Here is a 25,714-nt window from a genome sequence, read left to right as displayed (position 1 = left end):
TTTAAGCCAAAAAAATATCCAGAAAAATTTCTTCGACCAACCTTCAAACAAAATTAGATAATGTAACGTCGAGAACGAAAGGACAAGTTTCGATGCGATTAAAAAAAAAGAAATGTATTATGATATAAACGAATGTATGTAATGTAATATATCAGAGATGAAAATTGTAAACTATATAAATATATATTGATTGCTCTGGCGAGGTACGATCTCGCCAGCCGGCATGAAAACATAAATTTATTACAAATAAAACAAAGTGAAAAGCTAAATTTTTCCATCAGCGTTTCAATTATTGGGTTGGATAAATAAATACAAACACATGATTATGTTCACGAAAATAATTTTGGTATATTTTTTTTTTCTTTAATGTCAACGTAAATGTCGAATTGTTTTGCTTTAATAATTTCATTGCTCGTTTGAATAATTCAATATAATTCAATAATTCATTAAATAAATAATATTTAAAGTTGTAAAGTGTATTAAAATACGAATTAATACTAATGAACTAGCGTATTAGTTTTGTATCTCGAAATTTGTTTTCTTTTTCTCCAGTATTTTAATTTACAATTGCACTCGCAGCCACGCGCGTACACGGGAATGTACGGTAATAATCTTACATCATTACTTTTTTTTTGTTATCTTACATTAACACGCTCTTCTTAAGATTCATCGATTATTTACAAAAAAAGAGACTCGCTTCATCATCAATTATTTTTGCAAAGTAATTAATAGTAAAACGAATTACACGTAGTTGTTGTTTTGTCAAGCAAAACCTGAATAAAATTCAAACGATCTTGCTTAATTCGCTCTCTCTTATCATTTATAACAAATGTAAATTTATTTTGGCCATTGTGACGTTTAAATTATTATCTATAAAAGGTAAATTCACTCGGTCTTGGGCGAGTCGTTCTCGCCTTTGCCAACTACTGCGCCATCCTCATTGGTACTCTGCTGCTGCTGCTTTTGCGAGTTACTGCAGGTGGCAGAATCGTTGTCTGTCGGGGCTGCTGCCGCCGCCGGTGGGGCGGGTTTCTGCAGCAGCCGCGACTTGTCCGCTGGTCATGCAGTTCTCGCGGCCGGCAGCTGGGCCTTGGGCACGTTGGCGCTGAACTGGCCGACTATGTTGCCGCGCGGATGATAGCAGGCGACCACGACGCAGGTACCGTCGCGCTTCGCCATCGCCATGCCCATCTCGCGCGTGCCGCGCCACACTATCTGCGTGAAGTGACCTGAAAAATGCGCACGATGCACAAAAAACACAGTTAGCTTCGCTGCAAGTTGGACAAGAGGGATTTACGTGCACACAAGGTCAAGGGTTCAGACAAGATGATATCGTCGAGGCGGGGGGTTTTTTTTTGTTCCGTTGTGCGCGCGAGCGGCGCATAATTTTTATTAGTTCATTTAAATAATCGAGTAATTAGAGATAATTTGCATACTGACAAAGAGACTCACATGTGTTCATGATTCTCGGCTCGGTGCCGAACTTGTGCTCCTTCCTCTCGGCGTACCATTTGGAGATGACTTCGCGCGGCGATACGATAAGCTTCGGGTCCGAGCACTGCATCGAGTAAATGTTCTCGCCGTAAGGCGACGACGACTGCGGCACGAGTTTGTTCGTATTTAGCAAGGTGCACGCCCATTGCTACGTACGACGACGACGCACGAGACACAAAAAAAGGAAGAGAGACAAAGATTAAATATATATATTTGGCGCGCGCTCGGCGAGGCGTGAAATTCACGTTTCGTTCGTTCGTTCGCTCTTCTTACCTTGGCAGCGGCTGTGAGATCTGCGTTCAATCTCAGCTCGGGCACCCTGTGCCTTCTCCGATACTCGTTGTGCACCTTGAGAGCTTCGAGCTCCCACGACTTCTCGTCCAATACCGGTTTATGCAGCTGCTGCTGCGGCTGCGGCTCCGGACTGTTGGGCTGCGAACTGCCGTTGCTGCTGCCGCTCTTGCCGGGCTGCGGCGACGACGCGCCCGACATCGACGACGACGACGTCCGCTCGTGATGATGATGCTGATAGTCGTCGCCGTTGCTGTGCCGATGCAGGGGCGGCACGACGTTCTCCGTGAAGCTGCCGAGATAATTGCCCGCCGGATTGTAATTGGCCACGACGTAGACCTCGCCGTTGCGATTGCGCGCCATCCCGACGCCCAGCTCGAGGCTGTCGCGCCAGACGACCTGGGTGAAGTGGCCCGTCTTGAGGGTGGTGGGCTCCTTGCCGTAGGCGTGCTGCTGCTCCTCGGCGTACCACTCGTGCACCGGCTCGTCGCCGTTTATCACCGTTTTCGGATTCGAGCTCCAGACGCAGAAGAGATTCTCGCCGTAGTCGACGTTGGCCCGATGCTCGAGACGGCCCCGCGTCGCCAGCGAGTTGGCCCACTCTTGACTAGCCTTGCACAGCTAATACAAAAAAAAACAAGCAAAATATCGTTAGATATCTTCTTCTTCGTATCGTTGAAGGTTTTTTTTTACTCGACTCTTTAATTATTACCTGCTTGTTGAGACGCAGCGGGGGCACGCCGTGGCGCGACCTGTAGTGGTTGTGCGCCTCGAGGCAGGCCTCGACGAACTCCTTGGACGGACCCGATCTGCGCACACATGGTTTACGTACTTCAGTCTTGGTGATCTACAACATAGATAGGCAGTTGGATAAAAATAAGTCGAAATAACTATAAATTAGGTTAGCTCGGGGTTATTTGTTTATCCTTTCGCGTGGTAATAGATTTTTGCGGGGGTAAGACAGACCCATCGGATGATTTGTTGTTTCCCATATCGTCGTTCGAGCTACATACTCCAAAGACTCGAAAATTTCGTCTACTCTCGAATTTACTCGTTGACGTTTGATTATTTTTATTGGCGAAATTGTGTGTCGTACGTTAATGAAGGTTATGAAAATAAATTTACTCGGTAAGATTATAACAACATAAAGATAGAGTCAAGTACAGCCTTCTCGTTCGATTTTATCATTTTGAAACATAAAAATTACTCATTTTTATGACTTGTGTATCACAAAGCAATCTCAAAAACTAAGTGTTTATACAATCATAGGGTATGCTAGATTTTGAAAAAAATGTGGTTTTATCGGGCATAGCTCTTTCTCAGCTTTTTACTATTTCATAGTTCCATAATAATTTATAGAACAGAAAAAGCATGTTATTGATTTGTAGATATGAAATATATAATAGCACATTATATTGATAATGTCGTAAAATTCTCAACATGATTTGTAAATATTAAATTAAATTTAAACTTTCACGAAACTACTGACAAAGACCATACAGAACAGAGTTTCGCTCGCTAATATTTTGAAAAACTTCGTCTACGCGAGGCCCATGCGCTATCGTGGCGTGCATGGCAAAACATCGCGTGTGCCGAGCACCGCACACGATGAGGTCATGCATGCCCTGTGCGACCGTAAACAACAGAACGAGCAGCGGCGGGGCTCTGTGCAGTAGCAAGTGATCTTCGCCAGTTATCCCGCGTAGTTCGCTAAGAGAGATTAGTCTTTGACGAAATTTCAAGTGAGAAAGATGGATTCTAGTGGTTCATTCAACTGTGCAGTCAGGTAGTTTTCATGATTGATGATTTCATAATGATTTTCAATGACCGTCTACAGAAACTGAATAGCTGGAACTGAACAGCTTGCATTTTCAGTCCATCACTTTTTTTATAAATAAATAACAAAATATATACACGTAGTTTGGCTTGCATCGACGCCGTCTCCCGCATTTTCACGGCTTAGCACGTCGCGCGGCGAGACACCGAGTCAATGACTTTTGCATCAAATGCAGTTCATCGATGTCGGCGATTCAGCGTTACGGAGAAAAAAAGCAGCGCACGCTATATGCCTTTCTTTCGGCCAGTAGCAGCAGCCGCAACGGTAAAAACAAAAAGGGGGGTCCAGAGAAAGAGAAACAGACCCGATGACACGATGCATTGTTCACGCGCACGTGCACCCAGCGTATCCCAACAAAAGCCTATTATGTTTATTGTCCGAGCTTTCCTTTAGACGATATTAGTCGCAAATTTTTTTCTTTATTATAATTACCTGATTCGACGTGCTGGAGTATCTGGCGGAGTCCGGCGACGCCGAGGAAGACCTCGCGCTGCTGCACGACATGCCATCGCTGCCGAGGCTGCTGTGGAAGCTGCCGTGGATCGAGCTGCTCGACAGCGGACCCGGCGATGCAGGCGACGCCGTCAGCGGAGACTTGGATCTCACCGACTCGGCCCTTGACCTGCGCGAGAAAACAGAAGTCGATCAATTCTATAATTTTACGTATGCGATCGAGATTTCTTTTTTTTGTACGGAGCTACTGAAAATTAAGTCGCAGGTTAATTTTGTCTTTTTAGCTATATATAGTAAAAATCGAAGCGATCTATTAAACATATTACAGGCATAGTAGTAGATAGTAGTAAAAATGATGAGGGAATCGGGCAATAAAAATCTACCGCTGATGAATGAATGAGAGAATAAGTGCTGTTGTAGCGGTCCGCCGCGCTCAATTGTTTCTTGGTCGAAGTAAAAGTCCGATAAAAGCAGAATGAGAATATATCCCTTCGAGGCTCTAAAAACGAACGAGAGACCGGTCGCTTCCTTATACATATTGTGTATACATCGGAATAGAGCTTGAACCACGCGCGAGCGTCGACGCTGTGGTTTTTCGCTCTCTCTCTCTTTCCGCGGATCGGCTAATTAGTTATGCGATAAAAAAATAAAAATAAAAATGTAAAATACAAGAAGGAGAACACGTCCATCGCGAGGCAAAAGTGTGCGGCGGCGCGCAAAAAATCGCGACTACTTTACAAGTTTATCGCGTCGATCGGTTGTATCCTTAACAAATAGTCAACGTGGAATTTTTTTTTTTTTTTGTAAAATTTATTCTATATGTGTTTATCGTGGTAATTTCAATTGTGTCGATTTGCCCGCGATGCTGTCTAGCGCAGCACAGTAGCCGAGAGAATTGTAAACATGCCAAGGCCTGGGTAATACATTATCATGCGAACGAGGAATTAATAGCTACTTATTGAGATTAAATTCACTTGAAAGGTTTTACACGTTTTTTTGTTATTGTCGTAAGTACGTATGTATACTCAAGAGAGCTACGTACACGCGTGCTACAGCTGCATAATAATAATCTCACGCAAAAAATTACGCATCCTCACGGCGGAGCTCCTTTTTTTCCTCCTCTTCTTCTTCTTCTTCTTCTGCTGTTGCTGCTTCTCATTACGTGCGTTAAGTGGGCTATACACGGAGAGCGTCATATCTCGTAATTTTAAGCGTCTCACCGAAAATTACATACAATTATTCCCGCTACTTCCCGAAGTATAAAAGGCTTGTAATACCATTATTATCGCGAGGTGTGAGTTTTCGGTTAGGCTTGTGTAATTATTATTATTTCTTTTTTTTGCTTCCCAACCTTGAGATCGTTGTACAATATTTACTGCGTTCGGAATGACCTATCAGTCAACAACCAATGTGTGCAACAAATACGTCTACATAACAGGGTCAATTTTTTCTATTAATAATGACACGCGCACACGCGCGGACAGCGAACGAGTCTCGCGAAGCAATGACGGCTACTATTTTTACAATCGAACGATAGCCGATAGGTGTACGTATAGACGTGTAACGCGTGAGAAAAAAAAGCCACTATTGTACACACACTTTCTCGACCGCGATCACTGATCGTTTTGCGGCTTTTTTTTTCTTCAACCCAAAAGCAAAAAATCGGATGTGCATGTAAAGACACGCCATATCCTTTTCCACCTCTTGTCGTATCGAATCCTTCGTATATGTTTCTGTGTACACGAAATGAAAAAAAATTTTTTTTTATTTCTGCACGAAATCGTAAGCGCAAAGATGCCAATTGTCGTCGACACTCGGCCTCTGCTATATACACGAGTGTAATGTACGATATAAATGGCTGAGTTATGCGGTAAGTATGTGTTATACATTTAATGCTGTAACTGAAATTGAATGACTTTTACTCGGCTGAATGTCTGTGTGTATGTGTTTACTCGTAGTACGACCATGAGAAAAGTGAAAATAATAAATTTGACGCTGATCGTTTTGCTGCACGCGTCGTGTTTTTTTTTTTATAAAAGTATGAAAGACGAAGGAGGAAAAGTTTATACGGGTACAAACACCAGCAAACTGTTTCTCTTTAGTCCCGCGGGCTTAAAAGTGCACCGCCGACGTCAATGTTGTGTACATTATTCGGTGTAACACAGACACATACACACAGCAGGTAAGTACAAAAAACTAAATAGACGATCGATACACTTTCTTGGGACGACAAAAGTTTGTTGTTCACACTTTCGCATTTGTGACTTTCGTCGCAGATACGGTAACTGTTATACCGCCGCTGCGCTTTCTTTTTTTAAATTAAAATTTTCATCAATCGACTTTCATACTTTTTTTTTTGTTGCTTATTAGGCTCGTAGAAATGTCAACTATATAAAAGTGTAATAATACATATATATCGAAACGGTGATCGTTGAGATGATGGAAAATTTTTTGCTGCCTTGCTGTGTTTTGCTTATTTTTTTATAATAATATACCTTGCGGGCGAAATCTCGTCAACGAAGCCGACGACCTTTTTTTTCGTACCACTAACTTCTCGATTAATGTTGAGTGTGGGTGTACTACACATAGGGCAAATATATACTTTTGACAAATTGTAATTGCAGTTAAATAAAGACTATAGGATTATAAAGAACAAAACTATACTGAACAAAAAAAAATAAAGAACAAAAAAATGTCGAGCTAATTTCGGTCAAAATTGCAGCGGGGTCACATAATTCGCATTCCACAAGGTGGGCTCTTCTATATATACGATCGAATACAATTGACATTCACGAGACACACTCACCTGCTCGACTTGGGCGTAACGATGTCGCGAGTCTCGGAAGTGTACTTCCTCTCGGCGCGGCCGCCGCTGAACAGCTCGACGGTCTCGCGCGTCACGGTCTCGAGCAGCGGCTCGCCGTCCGGCGCCTTGCGGCCCTTGCTGAAGGTGCGCTGGTCGGTCTTGCGGACCATCACCACCCTGGAGAGCGGCTGATTGAAGTCGTGGCCGTGCATCGTCGGCGGTATCATGGACAGGGACTGCGACAGCGGACCGCCGACCCTCGGTGATCTGCGGGCAAAACACGAGAAGAAGATTTCAATTAATTAAATTAAATTAAAATAGCAATTACGATAAGCATATGAATTATAAAATACGCGACATTGGTGCGCGCGTCATGCGTGCATTGGGAATTGCATAAGAGCCATATAAACATTTTTCGTTGCACACGAGCTGATAAGAGCCATTTAATGAATTCATTGGCCATTAACTGAGACGCGGTTTCGCGCATACGTAAACGATAATGTATGCTTTGTGCGTAAGTACAAGATATCCGATAACGACGTCACTATATATAACATATAATGCTCCCGAAGCCGAGTAACAGAAAAAAAAATTCGAATTTACCTGGTCATTGTTCAGAGACCGACCGACAAAAGTTTATCGCCTGTCGCGCTCGCGGACTTTAATTTACCGCGGCTTCGCTTTTCCATCTGCGAATTTGCATGCGCGCGTGCAAAAAAAATGAAACTAAACTTGGGCGCGCGCGAATCGATGTCCAGTACATATAGTAACGGTACATAAAACGTTGTACGCGTGCGTGGAGCGCACTTTATAAGATGAAGTTTTTTCCATTTTTTTTATCGTCGTTGTAATCCCGTGCGTCTATTAGTCAAATCCAACGAGCGATCAATCAAGGCCTTTCCCGCGCGCGCAAAAAAAAAGAGAGAAAAAATCAAAATCATTTACACAACGAGAAAATCTCGTTCGTGCGCGACGACGACGCATGTATCGTGTGACGGGCACTACATGCGCACCGCTGCTGGTCCTATTAATTTCACCTCGCCTGTCGCAGTTTGTTGTATACTTGTACACGCGCACGCATGAGTTGAGTTTTGCAATTGCCGGATTAGTTTACTGTATAGTATGGCCCATTATGCGCGCGTTACTACCCAGTTTTGCGAAATAACGATAACGAATGTAACGAAAATTCGCGAAACTATAAGACGAAAAAAAGCGCAGCGTCGTTGACATGTGTAAGTTTACTCGTACAGTGTAATAATACGTCCATAACATATAGCACATACGCGTAATACGTGTTTTTTTCGTTCTAGTAGAGCGAGCATCGCTTCGTCGAGAATATTATAGACGGCAGGCTTCGTTTCTCTCTCTCCTTTTTTTTCTTCTCCTACGAAACTTGGAAGCGAAGCTACTAGCCTTAGAACGGCGCGTAATATACTCCACGCGTCGTTGAGTTACTTACTCACATATATACGTATTCTTTTGTAACATGGATGTGTGCAAATTTTTGCTCCTTTTCTGCGTCGTTGTACGAAAAACGTATCAACGACCATATAATAGTAATGCACGAAGAGGCAAAACAGAACCGAGCTGTATTAGAACGAGCGTAAAAAAGGCGATTTACAGTTAAAAGATTATCTCGGATAAATCGTTATAAAAATAAATAAAACCCCCTCCTCTTATTCTGCCTCGAAGACGGTTCATTACAATCGCGCATAGAGTGCACGCGGCTGAGTTTATATACAAGGCTCAGCTGGTGCGCGCCTTGTATATATTTTACTGCTCCTGGAGCATAGATGTACACATAAATATATATAGACACAATATATACCGATACTAAGAAATGCCATTATCGAACGGCAATATAGAGGCAATAGCGGCAGAAACAACAACAACAACAACAACAACAACGGCGTCGGCGTCTACAGTGAAATCAGCAAGTACTGTAATACATATATAGGTTTCAGCATCGGCTCCGAGTAGCTGAGTCGTGTATAACAAAGGTCTGCATTTTCAACGTATGCATGTGTGTGTGTGTGTGTGTGTGTGTGTGTGTGTGTGTGTGTGTACATGTATACATGCATATACACCTTCACTTTACTTTCATTATAAGGTTTCCTTTCTAAAATTATCTGATAGAATATATCTCGCGTTTATTGTAACGCACTGCACACCGAGCGAGTATGCCATACATGCATGCATGTGCCTATAGGAGAGGCGCAGCAGCTAGGCTTTAACGAGTTTCGAATAATTTAAATACATATCGGGGCGGCGAGGAAATTCATTAGCTGCGTTTCGAGAGCCTTTTTTGAAACGAGCGCCGAGTTATACTGTTTGACGTTTGTCCCGATCGCTTCTTATATCATAGCTGTCACTTTGACGCGCGCTCGATCGAGATCCCGCTACTTGCGAATTAAGATATTACAGGCTCTCTGAGTAACGAGTGGATCGTGTCGGTGGCCCTGTATACGCAATCGATTATTGTTTTCGGTTTGTCAAAGTACATAAACTCACATGTTGAGTTCGACGCTGGAGCCACCGCAAGACGAGCCGCTCTTCATCGCCATGATAGTATGTATGAGTTGTTGTATATTACAATGGTAAACTTCAATACACAACTTTGTCGTAACGACACATTAACACACAAACGTCGCACACATACACGAGTACACACACAAACACAAACACGAGGCACACTCCACAAATGTGTGTATCTATCGTACACTAGGTACACGGAGACGTAGAACAAACGTAGTAATATACATCGGTGACTGCTCGCGTTAATCGTGCATTTTACATATAATGTTTTTTGAGCCAGCGGCGCGTCCGCGCTCGCGCGCTTCGCGTCGTGAACTGAGGCGGAAAAGACTTTACGCCGATGTATATACTATATACTCGTGCAGACAGTATATATAGTGGTATACGGCGGCGGCGGCGGCGGCGGCGTCGGAGGCGCAGACTATACGGCAGAAACTATATTTTCTGTACATATATAGCCGACCGAGCGCGCTCAGAGAGAGCCCCTCGCGCGCGCACTACGTCCCTTTCAGCTCGTATAAGTATATATAATATATACAATGCAACGCACGAACCAAGTCGAGCGCGAGCCGCAGAGCTCTACGTACACATATGCAGCCAATTAGCCCGTTATGTGCGCAACTATACACATGCGCATATACGCGTGCAGCAACTCTTTTGGGTTACGCCTCTGACTGTGTGTATGTGTGTGAGCGACCCCATCCCTTATAGTGCATATTAAGCAGCGCGTGGGTGCGTGAGCTGCGGGTATTAAGCGCGCACCGAAGGTAAAGCCCCCTTTATTTTACACAGATATATGCAGCCCTCGCGAGTCTTTCTTTCTTACTTTATTTTATAACGTCGATCGGATCGAACGTGCTATATATGCACCTACGTTATGCGCGCGCTAGGTAATAGGTACAGGACATAATCCAACGTTATTATATGAGCAACGGGTTCCGAATTTATCGGTTCCTTCTCGACCGTCCCATACCCGACGAAATTTGTACATCCTCTTTTTGTCCAAGGTACTATTTCGACGTTTGCCGCGCAGCGGAGATTCGGACTTGTATTCGGCGAGAACAGTCGATCAAAAAATCAGCCACGTTCCATGAAAGCTCGAAGTTTGAATTTCTAAGTAAATGACGATAATTTTTTCGTTCACCGCGGGGTGGCTGAAATTTTCGTCATGCATCAACGGAAGGCTCTCTATAAAATATCGATCCCCCAAGACGCGAAAACATAGCTACAAGCCACAGAATAATAATTGTTTAAATATTATTTTTGAATATGCGATCGATGGGTTGACACAGCTAAGGAATTTCAAGATGCTTCAAATTGTCGATAGAATAATAATCGAAACTCAATTTTTTAACTTGTTCATTTGTTTTATTCGTATGAAAAGTAATTCGCTAATTTGGTCCCGCAGTCGCGAGACAAACGTTACACAAATCCTCGTTGGTCAGTTCGTCGATGATCATATCGCAGCAAAGAATCGGCAGCCGATATCGTATCAGCTCCATAAAAGGCTCCAGCGCCCAGCTGTAGAAAAATTTCCTCGACGTTCTATCGAATTCGTACAATTTTTTATAGGTCTCGAGCTCCGTAGTATTCCTTTACAGTGAATCCCAGCTCGCTGGGCGACGATAGAAGCAGATCGTCGAGCGTCAAACTCGGCTCTTTGGCCACGAACTCCTCGTAGTCGTGGCAACGCTCCGTGAAATTCGCCGGCCTATAGAACAGGTCGTGCTTGACGAATGTTTTCATGATCTTCAGGGCGTCGCTTCGATCCAGCTCGTATGCTCCTTTCTCCAGACGCTGGACTATGGCAAGAAGTTCGGGCGCCTCGTTCACTTTTGCAACGAGCGATGCACACCTTAAATTCTCGGGAAAGTGACTCTCGTCGGGAAAAACGAAGCTGGACAGATCGACGCCACGATCCAGGAACACGTCGACGTTGTCGGGCAACAATGACACCACGGCGCAATGTAGCGGCGTTCGGCCCAGCTGGTCTCGGGCGTCGACCCGCAACGGCCAATGTAATTCCGCGCTGATCTCGAACAACTTCTTCAAACTGTCACAGGCTGTCACGTAAAAGGAACTTGCTATGACATGCAGAAGAGTCACTCCTTCCGCGTTGGTCGAGTTCGGATCGGGGCCTCTTCTCAGCAGCAGCTCGACCAAGGGTGGGTTTCCGTAGATCATGACAAAGTGCAACGGTGCGTTGCCCGACTTATCCCTGGCGTTGACCAGCCGCTACGCCAGCCCCGGTTTTTTTTCGTCGCAGACATCGAGGAACGTTTTTACCACGGCAACGTTCGTGAATTTCTTGCACCGCGAGTGCAGGGCCGTGATCCGTCCGCGTTGGCTGGTTACTTGCGGTAACAGAAGTACTACGTATAGTAGTGTTTATGTCGATAATATCACGACCAACTGACGTGTTCTAGGGGCTACACGAAAATGCCAAAAATCGGTTAGGCATTGCTTGTTTTGCCTAAAAATTTTCAGTCATTTCGGGTATTGCCTAAATTGTTTAGGAATTTTCCATAATTTTAACGGAATTTCGGTTATGACCTAAAATCATAGGCATTTCTCTTGTGCCTGTAACATATAAATATGAATTCCAACGATTTTTACGCGCAGATAATGCAAAAAGTGCACCCGAACCGACGCCGGGAAGAAAAAGCCCACCGCACACGTGTTCCACAGCTCGCAATTACAGTGCACATGTGTGCGGTGGATTCCAAAAGTTCGCCGACCGTACTGCTGCACGACGCACGACGCGTATGCACACTCGATTCAACGACGACGACGACGACGGCGAGCAGAAAGGGGATTCCTAAAATGCGAGAGCCGCAGACGCTTCTATTCCGGCGCGCACCGATGCAGCGCATAGTCCGAAGAATCATTTTTTTTTCTCTCTTGCTCTTTTTCCTTTTACCGAAGAGAATCGTGCGCGCAGAGGTCGGCGTCCTCGCGCGTGCTGCAGCGGTGCACGGCAGCTACTTCTCTTCGCGTTCGATGTTTATACATGCGTGCCTGCGCGCGTGTAAGTGCATCTTGATCATCGCGACTTTCTCGCGCGCAAATAGCTCGAGCCTATATATATACCCACACGCGTTGCATAGCGCATCTTCGTCTTGTGCGCGAAAGCGAATTTGACGCATAAAGTGTACGGTGCAGTGCGGCGGCTATTATTGCGGTCGATTAAATTTAAAAGACCCAGCGACGCACGCGTTAAAAGGTTAAGAAGAGGTGGGAAGGAAGTACTCGCGGACGAATTTCGATTCGTTATAATTGATAATACGCGATGGAATACCCGAGGAACAAGAAGTCAAGAGGCGTATGTGCGCGTGTGTATGAGAAAGAGAGAGACGATAGCAGAATTCATCGATAATCGCAATAGAAATAATTAATACTATTCATTGCCGCGATGGAGTGCTTGAACGAAAAAAAAAGAAAAAGAAAACTATTTAATTTTCTCTCCGTTCGATGCCTCATTAATGCTTCGATACCTCGAGAGCATCTCCTCGTGATCGGCGATTGAAATCAACGAAGCAATAAAATAATTCGACTCACACTCGAATGCGTATTATAAAGGCGATATCACGTGCTGGTGGAGCCGGCCGCTATATTTATATTATTGATAATGAACTTGAAAACACACGCGTACGTCTCGATGGTACATAAAACAGCCCATCGACTCGTCATCGCAGCTATGAAGAACTGCCTTGTGTATACATGATGTATTAACGGAGGAACTCTGCTGAGCACTCGAATCTCGCGCTGTTATAATAATTGTAATATTGCGTGTGCGCGAGCTCGCGGGTGCTCTCGAGCGTGTGCTCCGCGGCCACTCGCATTTCTCTCTCTCTTTGGCGGGTGCGCACGAGCGTCACGTGACACGCGCCACGAGCCTCATTATGCCATTGTTGTTGTTGCCGTTGTTGTTGTTATTATTTTTTATAATGCGCAACGCGAGCAGCAGTGCGCATAGATCTGGCTAGCTGCATTCGTGTGTGTGTGTGTACGCGTGCACATCAAATAATAGCTGCCGCGTACCGTATACGCGATGATATATGGTTGATTCCGTCGATACATAGTGAAGCTTTATATACAGGTGTCCGGAGCCGACCAGAGGCTCGAGCTTCATAGCTGAAGAATGAATCCACAATCTTCTGTACTGTTTTTGTTATCAATTTACATGGGTTGATCTCTATACTAAGAGAGCGGTTATATACATAAAACTATCCGAAATGTCTTCAGTATCGCATTCATTAAATGGCATTGCGAGTCTTCTCTACAGATGACAATTTTTCTAACAATTCGTCAAATTCGAGTCTTAAAAAAAATTCCTGCATGTCCGCGCGCGCACCGTTGGAACAAACCATGTATACGCGGGTATAATACTGTGCAAAAAACCAATACAGAAAGAGAGAGAGAGAGAGAGAGAGACGAGTGTACCGTTAGTTCAACTGACCAGATTCTGTATGCGTTGCTTCGAGCTCTTGCGGCGCGTCTCTGCACCTTATAGTATATATAATATATTAATAATAGCAGTGGAGAGCTACCGATACAATATACATATGAGTCATTTCACGTCAAGTCTCCTAGCGCGGCGCCCGTGCGGCATTATTAATCGATATTGCTCAATTTGTAACTCGCCAGAAAAGCACCTAAATGCACCCAGAAAAAATATGTGCCATATGATTTTGATAGGAAATCTCCTCAGCTTTCCGATGATGAGGTCAGATTTTCCAAAATTTTCCATTTTCCCCGGAAAAACTTGACATAAACTTTCAAACTCAAATATCTCAAAAACGGCATTTTTAAGATTTTTTTAAATAGTGCCAATCGAAAGCTGAGAAAATTTCCTATCGATATGCAAGTTTTCAGAGAGTACTTTTGATAATTATTCAATGAAATACAGCGACGAACGTGTAAAAACGTGAGATTTTGCGCCGCGCGGGGTACTGCGCGCGGGAACAGCTGCCGCACGGGCCGAAATGTCACGTTTTTACACGTTCGTCGCTGTATTCCATTGAATAATTATCAAAAGTACTCTCTGAAAACTTGCATATCGATAGGAAATTTTCTCAGCTTTCGATTGGCACTATTTAAAAAAATCTTAAAAATGCCGTTTTTGAGATATTTGAGTTTGAAAGTTTATGTCAAGTTTTTCCGGGGAAAAGTGAAAATTTCGGAAAATCTGACCCTACCATCGGAAAGCTGAGGAAATTTCCTATCAAAATCATATGGCACATATTTTTTCTGGGTGCATTTAGGTGCTTTTCTGGCGAGTTACAAATTGAGCAATTTCGATTAATAATGCCGCTCGGGCACCGCGCTAGGAGACTTGACGTGAAATGACTCATATATGTGCTTCGGCGCCTATCAAGGTGTGAAAGTTTGCGAAATTGTCTATATTAATGAAGCAGGAGGGGGGCCTCTTGTAGTAATATACACTCGATGAAAGCCGGAACACAACGAGGCTACGCTGAAACATCCAAGCTTAATGCGTCGATGCAATGTACGAAATTACGCGCGCCACGCCACGCATAATTACGCTTATCATATATTCGTGCCGCAAGACTCTCACACACACATATACGTACGCGAGCGGAGCGCGTAATTTTTTGAACGCACGCGTGTACGCGGCTGCCAAAAATTCCAGCGTAGATACATATTATAAGCTCGAAAGAAAGCTCTCGAGTATGATATTGGCGCCGCTATAATCCGTGCATACAATAAAATATATCTCTTCTCTATCTTGGCGGCGAATTGCCCGAAAATCAATTTACCAGCAAATATATAGTATATCCCATTCTCGTATTGTATACGTACGAACACCAACGTATTAAAAGATGTATATTTATTGGAAAAGATCGCAGTTTTGTGATAAGTATTGGTGTTCGAACATTTTATTGGCCAATAGTTAGTACACATTACGCTGCAAACAGAAGACCATTGTGAGACATGGATCCAATTAAGAAAATAGACTTAAACGATGATTTTGACTTTGGCACTAGTAGATTTACAGATATTTAAGTACTCGCCATCTAGCGGTGGACGCTTGAAAGAGTCATTCTTTTCAGACAATCGTTCAACTTGGTACTTTTTGCACAATATGTAACTAACAGTAATTTCAAAGCAGAATCCACATTTAACGAAGAAGGTAAATTAACCTTACAATCAAAGACTGCAATCTACAATATGAGTCACCATTACACACAATTCGGGAATACATCGGTAATCAACAATTTATTCAAAATGTATGAAAAATTTGATCTAGACCACATGGACAACAACAGCATTACCCGAATTGTCCGAAAATCAATTTACCCAACAAATGTATGGTATATTCCGTTCTCGTATTGTATACGTACGAACACCGACTTATTAAAGGATGTATATTTATTGGAAAAGATCGCAGTTTCGAGATAAGTATATAAAGAAGACAATGTGACGTACCCGCCGTGGAAAGTCTCGTTCGCTCGATTGTTTTATGTCGCTTATACTCGTTCCTATATCATATGGATGCCCAAAAGGATGCGTAAATATCGCCGATCGATTTTCCTATACACTACACGCACGAGACAAAATATAGATTCGCGAGAGAAAGAGATCGGTATCGGGTCTATGTAACGCGTGTACGATAAAATACGCACGCGTGTATACATGGCCGATCGATCTCTCGGGTGCAAAATTGTAAACAAACCTTCGGATCGCATACGATATAAATTTGATATATACGTACGAAGCCGAGTTACGTAAGACATTATGTATAGGCCGCGCGCAGTTGCATCGATATGTAATAATAATAATATAATACACTTGGCTTCATTGTGCGCCTGCCGCCGCGAGGCGCGTGCGACCTTTTATTGGCTCGCGGGTCACTGGATACGCGCGACGACGAAATGACTTTAACGCGTCACATGTGCAGCGGCAGCGACTATACATATATACGCGTATTATTACAATGAAATGTGCACGAAGGGAATCGAGTATTACGACTGTATATGATAATATTCAAGATGCCTAGTTCGAGATACGATATTTATATACGTAATAACGACCGTTGCAGCTCCTATACAAAGGCGAATTTTATTATTATTATTACGTTATCAGCCTAGGCGATGTATACGCACGAGGCACGAAAAATCTTACATCATTTGTATATGCACATCGTCGTCGCGTTTATGAATCGTGTAAATCGTGTGCTACACGCCTGTAATCGTACAGCGCGAAAATACAATGACGCAATGTCTTCGGACGTCTGTGCGGCAGGACGAGGCGAGACGCGCGATGTGCCCACAATATATAAAGCATCCACCAAGCATAGTCAAAATTATGATCTGTACAACAAACTTCTAAGTTTATCAAAATCTTGCTTAGACTTATACGATGTAAACAGAACAACATCATAGAGACATGGATCCAATTAAGAAAATATTAACATAATTCGTTGGACAATGTTAAATTGAAATAATATAAGAAAACCACCGGATAGTCTGCCTAGAGAAACTGAAAAAATTCCTTGTTACTTCTTCATCAGTCACTGCAATAATTGTAACCATTTTCACATTTTTAAACCCCATGCTTAGACTTATACGATTATTTTCACGTTGCCGCTTGCAGATTTACAGATATTCAAGTACTCGCCATCTAGCGGTGACTTTCTTAGTAGCCATCTAACGCCGGGTTCAATCGTGATGGTTTGTCACGATCTCTCACTGAGCAGTTAAAATAACAAATCTGAATTAAAACTTTAATTTCCAATGAAAAATGTTCAAGTGTGAATATAGAACAAATAACTTTTGTTCTTTGTTGGCATCGAAAATAATTCATGTTAAAAAATTTGAGAAGTGATCATTTAATTTTCAACGATAATTTTATGTAAAAATACCTTACATTAAATCAGCGTCAGGGTTACTTTGATTTTAATGTCTGATTTTACAATTAAAACTGTACTGAATTTAAGCTTTTTCAATTATGTTATATTATAGTGCTCGTGCGAGTGAGGATCAAATTAGTCAACGACATGAAACCAATATAATAAGGTGCGATATCTGTTAAAACCTCGTTCTTAGTTGAATAATTAAAAATAAGTCAAAAGACTTTGGCACTTGCAGATTTACAGTTATAAAGGTACTCGCCATCTAGTGGTGTATGCTAACTTTATAACTATGATTGGATTTTTATGCAATTCATAGAAATTACAATCAAAATGTTTAAATTTCAGTACGTAGTTAAAAATAATTTATGTCGTTGCATTTTCACGCATTTTTTGCACTTTACGTAAAAAATTAAATCAGCACTGATTCATTAATCTTCAACGAAAATTTCGATTCAAGGTTTCTTTTTAACGATGTTCTCTTGTGTGTTTTAGTTTCACACTAGCCAAATGAAAAATCGAAAATGAAAATGTTTACAACAGTAATCGCAGCTCCTCCTCCCTCGACGCCTATCCACATTTTTTCAACGCGTTGACGCGTCGACACGTCGTCGCGCATGTACTTACGCCTCGGAGAAGCTCCGAGTTATTTTAATGAGAGCTAATTTGCTTGACGCGCGTAGAAAAATGTCGTTCAATAATACACGGAACCCGCGACCCCCGTTGTAAAATAGTCCATCATCTCGCGTGTATGTTTTTATTTTTAAAAAGCCACACCGAGTCGCGTGCCGCGATCCAATCGCGTGATTGACGCGCGTAAATAGTAAAATTGCAACACACGTTACGATCGAATTATAAATCGTTTTATTTAAATACAAACAAATACACACCCAAGTAATAATAATGTGAAATGATGACAAGCCGCAGACGACAAGTGTATAGCTATGGCGCTCCGACGATCGAGTCAACGACCTCGACTATACGTGGCTATGTGTGCGCTTCGTTCATCTCCGCACGGCGAGCGTTACACACAGTTCTTTTCAAGAAAAATATATACATAAATTCCCTTCTACACGACCAATGTGTATATGTATAAGCTTGTGTGTTTGTGCGTAAAATTTTCTCGGCACAATGGCGACTTCTATATACGCGTTCGATCGGATGCGCTCTTTATAAGCATATGTGTGCTATGGCCATTATGTATCGTCGTTTTCCGATCTCGTGGCGCGAGCGGTGGCTATTCTGCGTATATTTTCTATAGAAAAAAGGCGCGCATCTATATATCGACAGCGCAGCTGTAGAAATTTATTTCGCTGCAGCGGCTCCGCTTTTCAATGAATCGAGCGTGTGTACAAAGAGAGTTTGTAGGTCGTTCTTCCGAGCAGATATAGAATTTGATATACGTAAAAGCGTGTGCCCCGATCGCGGATGAATCATTGGTACTTCGAGATGACCGCTTCTACATACGAATATCGATAAAAAATAAAATTACACTTAGAAATTAGATTTGATTTAGATGTAATTGATGCACGCGGTAGCAGACGATGCGCTCCATTTATCCAAAACTTTCTAGCCTCGAGTTTACATTCGTTGCATTTTTCATCATCGTGCTTCTGATGCACGTGTCTACACTGCGCGCACACAGAAATAATTACTCGTTATAATCGCGAGAGCAAAAGCGCAATGTATATAGTGGCGTGACGAAGACTCGCGCGGGTGATGTATGCATCTATTGTATACATCATCATCTTGCCGTGTGTAAAAACAAGCGGAGCGCGACAGACAGAAGAGAGGAAAAAACAAAACACGGCACGGCACAAGATCGATAGTCCCGTCTCACGCGGAAGCGCATACACACAGATCGTTACTTCATTTTAATACATCGAAATATATATGTAGCTGCCGCGCCAGAGGCGCGCGCTACACGCAGGTCGCCCCGCCGAGCCGCCTCAGCTGAGGCGAGAGCGGGGAGCAAATAATTTGTAAATAGTTTAAATAGCCATGTAATTAGATATAAGTTCTCTCTCAATAAATAGTCATTAAGCCGAACACGCGCTCCTCACACATCATTTATCAAGCACCTGCACCCTGGCCTCGGAATCTCAACANAGCACAGGACAACGAGGTCTGCAACAACAACGAGACACCTTCGAGGCACCAAGACGATCAAATTTCGAACGTTGAAGTCTCAACGATTTCGATGCCCAGCGTGCTTACGCCGAGCTCCATCGCAGAAGCACAAGCCAACGACGACGAGCTACGAAACCTCCAGAACAGCAGCTTGGATCTCCAACGCATCGTCTTGAACGGTTTCGACGTTTTGTGCGATGTCGCCCACGGAGTCGTGCGCCCATACCTACCAGAACGACTTCGCCGCCAAGCTTTCGAGGTACTACACAATCTCTCCCACCCAGGCATAAGGACGACCGCTCGCACGGTAGCTGAGAAGTACGTCTGGCCAGGCATGCGTAAACAAGTCTCTGCCTGGGCCAAGTGCTGTACAGCATGCCAAACGTCGAAGGTCAGTCGACACAACAAATCAAAACTTGGTCGTTTCACCGAGCCGGATTGTCGATTCACGCCACTCATCAAAGAAACCGTTCGTGTACAAGGATCTACCATCATGCACGCACGTTTTCAAAAGGATCGACCGCATTCGGAAGCCATTGGAGCCGCCTTACTCGGGACCGCATCGAATCATCAACCGCATCAACGAGCGCACCTACAACATCGAGATCGACGGAGAAGCCAAGGTCGTATCAACCGACCAGCTCAAGCCTGCCTACCTGGAGCACCAGGACGCAGTGGTTCCAGCAGAGCAGCCTCTACAGGACGCAGCAGTACCAGCAGAACAACCTGCAGAGGACCTCGTCTCCACCTCAGCATCCCGCCGACCTCGACAAAAAGTTTCGTTCACAAGAAACCAGAACTTGCTCACTGGGAAGGGAGTGGCTGTAGCTGCCGCGCCAGAGGCGCGCGCTACACGCAGGTCGCCCCGCCGAGCCGCCTCAGCTGAGGCGAGAGCGGGGAGCAAATAATTTGTAAATAGTTTAAATAGCCATGTAATTAGATATAAGTTCTCTCTCAATAAATAGTCATTAAGCCGAACACGCGCTCCTCACACATCATTTATCAAGCACCTGCACCCTGGCCTCGGAATCTCAACATATATATCGAATTAGATTCATACCGATTGTCGTCTTTTTTTCGCGATTCAAGGACGAATAATGGCTTTCACGTATACGTATACATTTTTACCGTCGCCGCACATTAACGCATCCTCTAAATCATTTTCAACCTGCGCGCATAACTCGAGACCATAAAACTGTGTGCGCAGAGGCAGTAAAGAGGTATATGTGTGCGTTGCCTGCCTGCCTCCAAGGTGTATAGTACGGCGAACGCAATCTCTTCTTGCGGGCGGCAAGTGCATACATACAACGATGATCGTTACGTGCGCGTTCAGCTCGATCGCAACATTTGAGTAATGGGTCGTAGAAGTAGGCGAGGTTCGGGGCGTAAATGAAAAGGCTATGAATTATATTAGGATACGAATTTTCTGCAAAATTTAGACGTTTAACAGCGATCTCGTGCATATACAAATTCGCCTTAACGAGGTAATACCTTTTTTTTTTGGTATTCGATAGATCCTCGATCGAGGATAAACTATAATTGCGCTGCACTCGCCACAACGAGTGAAATTTATTCAAAGAAAGCTTAATTAGTATGAAAATTATGAAACTGGCATAAATATTCCGAAGGCACGTAATTTTTCTTTTCACTCTGACACGCAGAGATTCTTCATAGTCTACTTGTATCGCAGAGCTGCGGTATCTGTGTCGGATGTTAGCCAGAAAGCTCGCAAATTTTATAACGATCTCGATATTGAGATCGTCGAAAATCAATGATTTAATATACTCAAAGCGATTGGTGGGCTTGGCTTATACTCCATAGTGCATCATCGTCAATCTTTTTTGCGAAAGGATATTTTTAGCACCCGCTAAACCTTCGATGCCTTTGAGTCTAATTTGAGTCGAATTTCGCTGGAAACGAAATTGACGAGTGCCCACGGAGGAAAGACACGTGTACAATAAAAAAAGATCGACGTATCTTTGGCTTTTTTCATTCCGCGTGACTGCGATGCACATGCCTTATGTCATAAATCAAGGTAATTATCCTAAAAATAGCCGACTCTACGAATGGATAATTGTAATCGCGAATCCGCGCGCACAAACGCAAATATAAAGTTTGCGTGCGAGTATAATTCGATACTTCGGCCCGCGAGAGAGAGCTGAGGCAAGTTAAAAGCTGCTCATTAGATCGGGAATTACCAGGTTCGGCGCGAATTCGCGCAAAAGTTAAATAGGAGCCTCCGAACACACACAATCGGCATCATGTAACGTCGGTTAAAACGAATATATTTATGTATAAAGTTCGACTTTTTTGTCGGAGGAAAAATCCGCTAGCGGAAAAGGAACGTTTGCGCCCAATGTCATAACTCAAACAATACGATAAAACGGCACAAAAATTTCGTGCTCGCGACCCGCGAAACGAGCGTGTATAACGATTCGAACGTGTATACAACCGAGCAATTGCGTAATTTCCAGCCATGTTTTCCTTTTTTTTTTCAATTTTTTTTCTCTTTCCGTCTCTGCGCTCGAAAAAAGGCGCTATTAACGTCGTCGTCGTCGTGTGTGCCATTCGAGCGAGACTTCGCTTGTTTTTTGTCGTTCGACGTAACAAAAATTGACAACGACGACAAAAAAAAAAGAAAGAAAAAAAAGAAGAAGAAGAACTCGAAGCACGGGGTTGAGAGTTCCGTCCCGGCCTCGTGCATCTCGGCGGTCTATTGTCTGGGACTGCTATACACGACGAGCAAACGCATGCCATCCACTTTATGCATCATAAAAAGCAATTAACCATAAATGTGCTGGCCGGGCAGATTTTTTACTCGTTGTCTTTGATGTAAAACGCCCATCTCTCTTATGAATTTTTAGAGCACGACGTGTGTCATTTTTTTTTCGTCGCCCAAAGAAAAGAAAGAGGAAGATCTTTATCGAGTATAAAGTACGAATTCTATTGTTTACACTCGTAAACAGAAAGAGAAAGAAAGAGACGCGTACTTATACAGAGCCGAATATATATTAAAGCGTTTATCGAACGGAAAAATTTTCAAAGCGCAACAGTAACAAAACTCTAGTTGGGCTTTGTTCGTAACAGTAAAAAAGCGACCGTATATAACACCAGACGCGCTCGTTATTTAATATATTAATGTTGATCCAAGAGCAGATTAAGAAGGCCTCAGCGCGGCTCCTGCGCGCCTGCACATAATATGTAATAATAAAATCTCTCAACAATGACGCGCGAGCGCGTATACGTACATAACGTATTATAAAATTCCTCGAGTTTGTTGTACATTAAGAGAGAGAGAGAGAGAGAGAGAGAGTCGAGAGGGCAATTACCGGAGTCATACGCATGAAACCATTACAGCAAAATTACATCGCGAGAAGAGAGCGAGCGAGGAGATTAAGTTATAATCGTAAAATTTAGCGTAAAGATAGCGTCTAATCTGCGCCGTTTAAACTCCCGAACGACAACAATTGCTTATCGTTTTTATTTTCCAGCTAATGTCGTGAATGGTTCGCAGCTGATTCGGTAAATTGCGTCGTGTGTCCATTATGCGCCGCGCTAAACAAAAGCTTTCCTCGTGATTGAGATTGATGAATATAAACTTACCGTGGAGTCGTGGGCCTGTCCAAACGTCTCGTGGTAGCCATTATTATTATTATTATTATTATTGTGTTGTGCACTCTCCGCGATCGATGATGCGCTGCTGCGCCAAAATTCTCTTTGGCGTCTACTGGCTGCTGCTGCTGAACTCCTCGAATGTGCTTTGGCTTCGAGAGCACACACCACCACTGCTCTTCTGACTTTTGGGGTTAGTGTTATGGCTCGATACGATTCCACTTCAGCGTAATCTATGTATCTAGAAAGAACGAGGGAGGAAAAAAGAATGAATGAGCTTGCGAGCTTTTATATAAGGAAGAAAAAGGGGGTCGATATAAAAAGTGCGGATGCGAGCAGTTTTGTCCGAGAGCCAAGAGAGGCAGGAGAAAAAAAAATTGAAACTATGCTGTACTTTATTAATTTTTTTCTTTCTTCGATGGATTACTCTCTTGTAGCGTTTCGTAAATGAAAAAAAAAATTAACTGCACGTCCGGTGCTGCGACATAGAGAGGTTTCACGTGGAGCGTGAAACTAGAAAGAGAGAAAGCAGGCAGCGAGTTGAATTTGGCGCGTCGCGGCCGGAGATTTTAAGCGAAAATCGCAGGGCTCGCCCTTTTCTCTCGCGCGCGACACAAAGGTCGCGTTGTAATAGAGAGAACGTTCCAGCAAATCTACGTTTGCGCAAGGATATAATGCGAAACGCGCGCGACGTCCCATGCGTAATGTATTTTTGTGCATAATACATACCTCGAGCTTTTGAATATACGCGCACCCACGTAAAGCGTTAAAAAATCGATGCCGCTGAGAGGCTTTCTCAATCCAAGCTTCGAGTGGCACGAGGATCAAACGAGTTCCTGCCGGCTGCTGCGAGAGGACGACGATGATTGTGATTATTGCGATCGTGACGACAGCGACGTGGCCGGCGTCGGCGCATCCTTGCCCGAGCGCTCACGGTAGTAGTGGCGTTGCAGCAAGGCTAGAAATGGCGGCTAGTGGGTCGAGCCAACAAAGCGCCTCGCGGTAGCGTGTGTGCAAAGGAATTATAAATTTACGGAGCTGTGCAGCGAGTCGAAGAGGAAGTTGAATTTTGACTTGGGTTGAGCTTGAGCTTTTTTCCATCGACGAATCTGAAAAACACGCAAATGGATGCATTTTAACGATTGAGCTTTGATTTTTTTAATTTCTAATATCGATCGTGAATATATCATAGGGCAAAAATCGTTCCGTATACTTTGAAAATACTTCCGAGTGTGTATAGCGTGTCGGTGCGTGTTTATGAATAATGCAAGCCTCGCACGCTATCGATTCGTTCTATAAGTCGCTCGAACATTCACGCGGCGCTACTTCCTAGCTCGAAATTTTCGAAAAGCTGCGTACGACTATATATCTATCGAAAAGTAAAAGTCTATGTATAATATTATGCACTGCGCGCAACATGCAGAAAAATCACTCGCGCATCCGTAGCGTCGAAGCTTTGGTTTACAGTTTTAAAGTTATATCGAAGTTTTTGAGAAAAGATGACAGAAGCATGCTCACGCGCATATACACACGGTTGACACCTCTCTCGCTTGCGAGCCCGCAAGCTTATGTACTCCCACCCCCGTCTCTCTTTATATCGCGCAGCATTGACTGCTACTACTACCGTGCACGTTTAGCGGAGCCGTGCTAAACTCTCTGTATATGCCTCCGTAAAATATCTCGAATAGTAGAGTCGAGAAAAAAAAATAAATAAAACGACGCGATCGACGACGAGTCGCTAATGAGAGCAGAGCTCGGCTACTGTTTTCTGCGTATATCGCACGTGTTGTCCACGCGCATTATTATATAGGAAACGTACCCAAGGCTCAATGATAGACGCTCGCACACACAGACACGAAAAAAATCTTATACTCGCAGGAGGGAAGTACCGTGGCAGTACACACTATAGCGCTTGCACACACACACAGCGTACACAGGTCTTTCACTCTAGGTGGCGATACGCCGGATCGATTTTTTCGCGCACTGTCACAACAACACACTGCCTCACTGCTGCCTATAATGTTTACACACATACACACGCGCGGGCGGACGAAGTTCACTGCAGAGATCCGCAAAATGCGATACGCGCACGCACTCGAGGATTCGCGATAATTTACACGGCAGGTGTATGTGTATTTCGGAGGCAGTACAAGGAAGAACTACGTCGAACCGAACTCGCACAACTTCGTTACTGAACACGTCGAAAGCTGCCTACTGCCTGCTTGCCTGCCTCTCCGCGTTCTTACATATTATGCGCTCGCACGAACACACACACACACACACACAGACGCACGAGCAGCAGTAGCAGCAGCAGCAGAGTCGACGCCGCTCGGCGAGAATCAAGACGCGCGCAGCTTTTGGAGCAGCACTGGCAGCACAGGGCGCTGCTGCTGCCGCCGCTGGAGGGGTGGTGGCTGACGTAGACGCGCGCATCGCCTCATCCCCCTCGTACGTACGTGTATACCTATACACGCGCTACGCTTATACACATGGAACGCGTTCGCGTGCATGTATATATACGTGCACACCGAGCGAGACGCAGGTAACACAGAAGGAGAAAGATATATAAGCTACCACGTGTTGAGAATCGTGCCTGCGATCTTTTTTTCCAAGGGATTTAGATGTACTTGTATATTGTGACACGTGATCATCGACATCATCGTTACATCGCGAGGGACGAGGG

The 25,714-nt window shown here is 43.8% G+C and overlaps 1 protein-coding gene across 2 annotated transcripts; it reads right to left on the bottom strand.

Moving 5' to 3' along the window:
* Positions 1-328: 328 nt before the first annotated feature.
* Positions 329-23,157, bottom strand: LOC106648664. Of its 2 annotated transcripts, none has more exons than XM_014365733.2 (7): positions 23,023-23,157; positions 6,882-7,148; positions 4,055-4,244; positions 2,498-2,632; positions 1,768-2,406; positions 1,453-1,642; positions 329-1,229 (listed from the first exon to the last, which is right to left on the bottom strand). In XM_014365733.2, the coding sequence occupies exons 1-7, from the start codon at positions 23,061-23,063 to the stop codon at positions 1,060-1,062; spliced, it is 1,632 nt and encodes a 543-aa protein (XP_014221219.1). In that variant the 5' UTR covers positions 23,064-23,157; the 3' UTR covers positions 329-1,059. The 2 variants fall into 2 exon arrangements, with proteins under 2 accessions (XP_014221219.1, XP_014221218.1); XM_014365732.2 differs by lacking the exon at positions 23,023-23,157 and adding an exon at positions 9,393-9,700.
* Between the last annotated feature and the right edge of the window lie 2,557 nt (positions 23,158-25,714).

The sequence above is a fragment of the Trichogramma pretiosum genome, unplaced genomic scaffold, assembly GCF_000599845.2.
Source record: "Trichogramma pretiosum strain Unisexual culture from Peru unplaced genomic scaffold, Tpre_2.0 scaffold7, whole genome shotgun sequence".
NCBI classification, from domain to species: domain Eukaryota; kingdom Metazoa; phylum Arthropoda; class Insecta; order Hymenoptera; family Trichogrammatidae; genus Trichogramma; species Trichogramma pretiosum.
Note: the sequence above shows the minus strand (reverse complement) of the source record. Positions and strands in the feature narration are given on the sequence as shown.

Coding starts and splice junctions, on each gene's coding strand:
- LOC106648664 (XM_014365732.2), bottom strand. CDS start 9,445: ATGGCGATGAAGAGCGGCTCGTCTTGCGGTGGCTCCAGCGTCGAACTC. Junction 4,245..6,881: donor GTTACGCCCAAGTCGAGCAG/GTGAGTGTGTCT, acceptor TTTCTCGCGCAG/GTCAAGGGCCGAGTCGGTGA. Junction 2,407..2,497: donor CGCTGCGTCTCAACAAGCAG/GTAATAATTAAA, acceptor TTTTTGTATTAG/CTGTGCAAGGCTAGTCAAGA.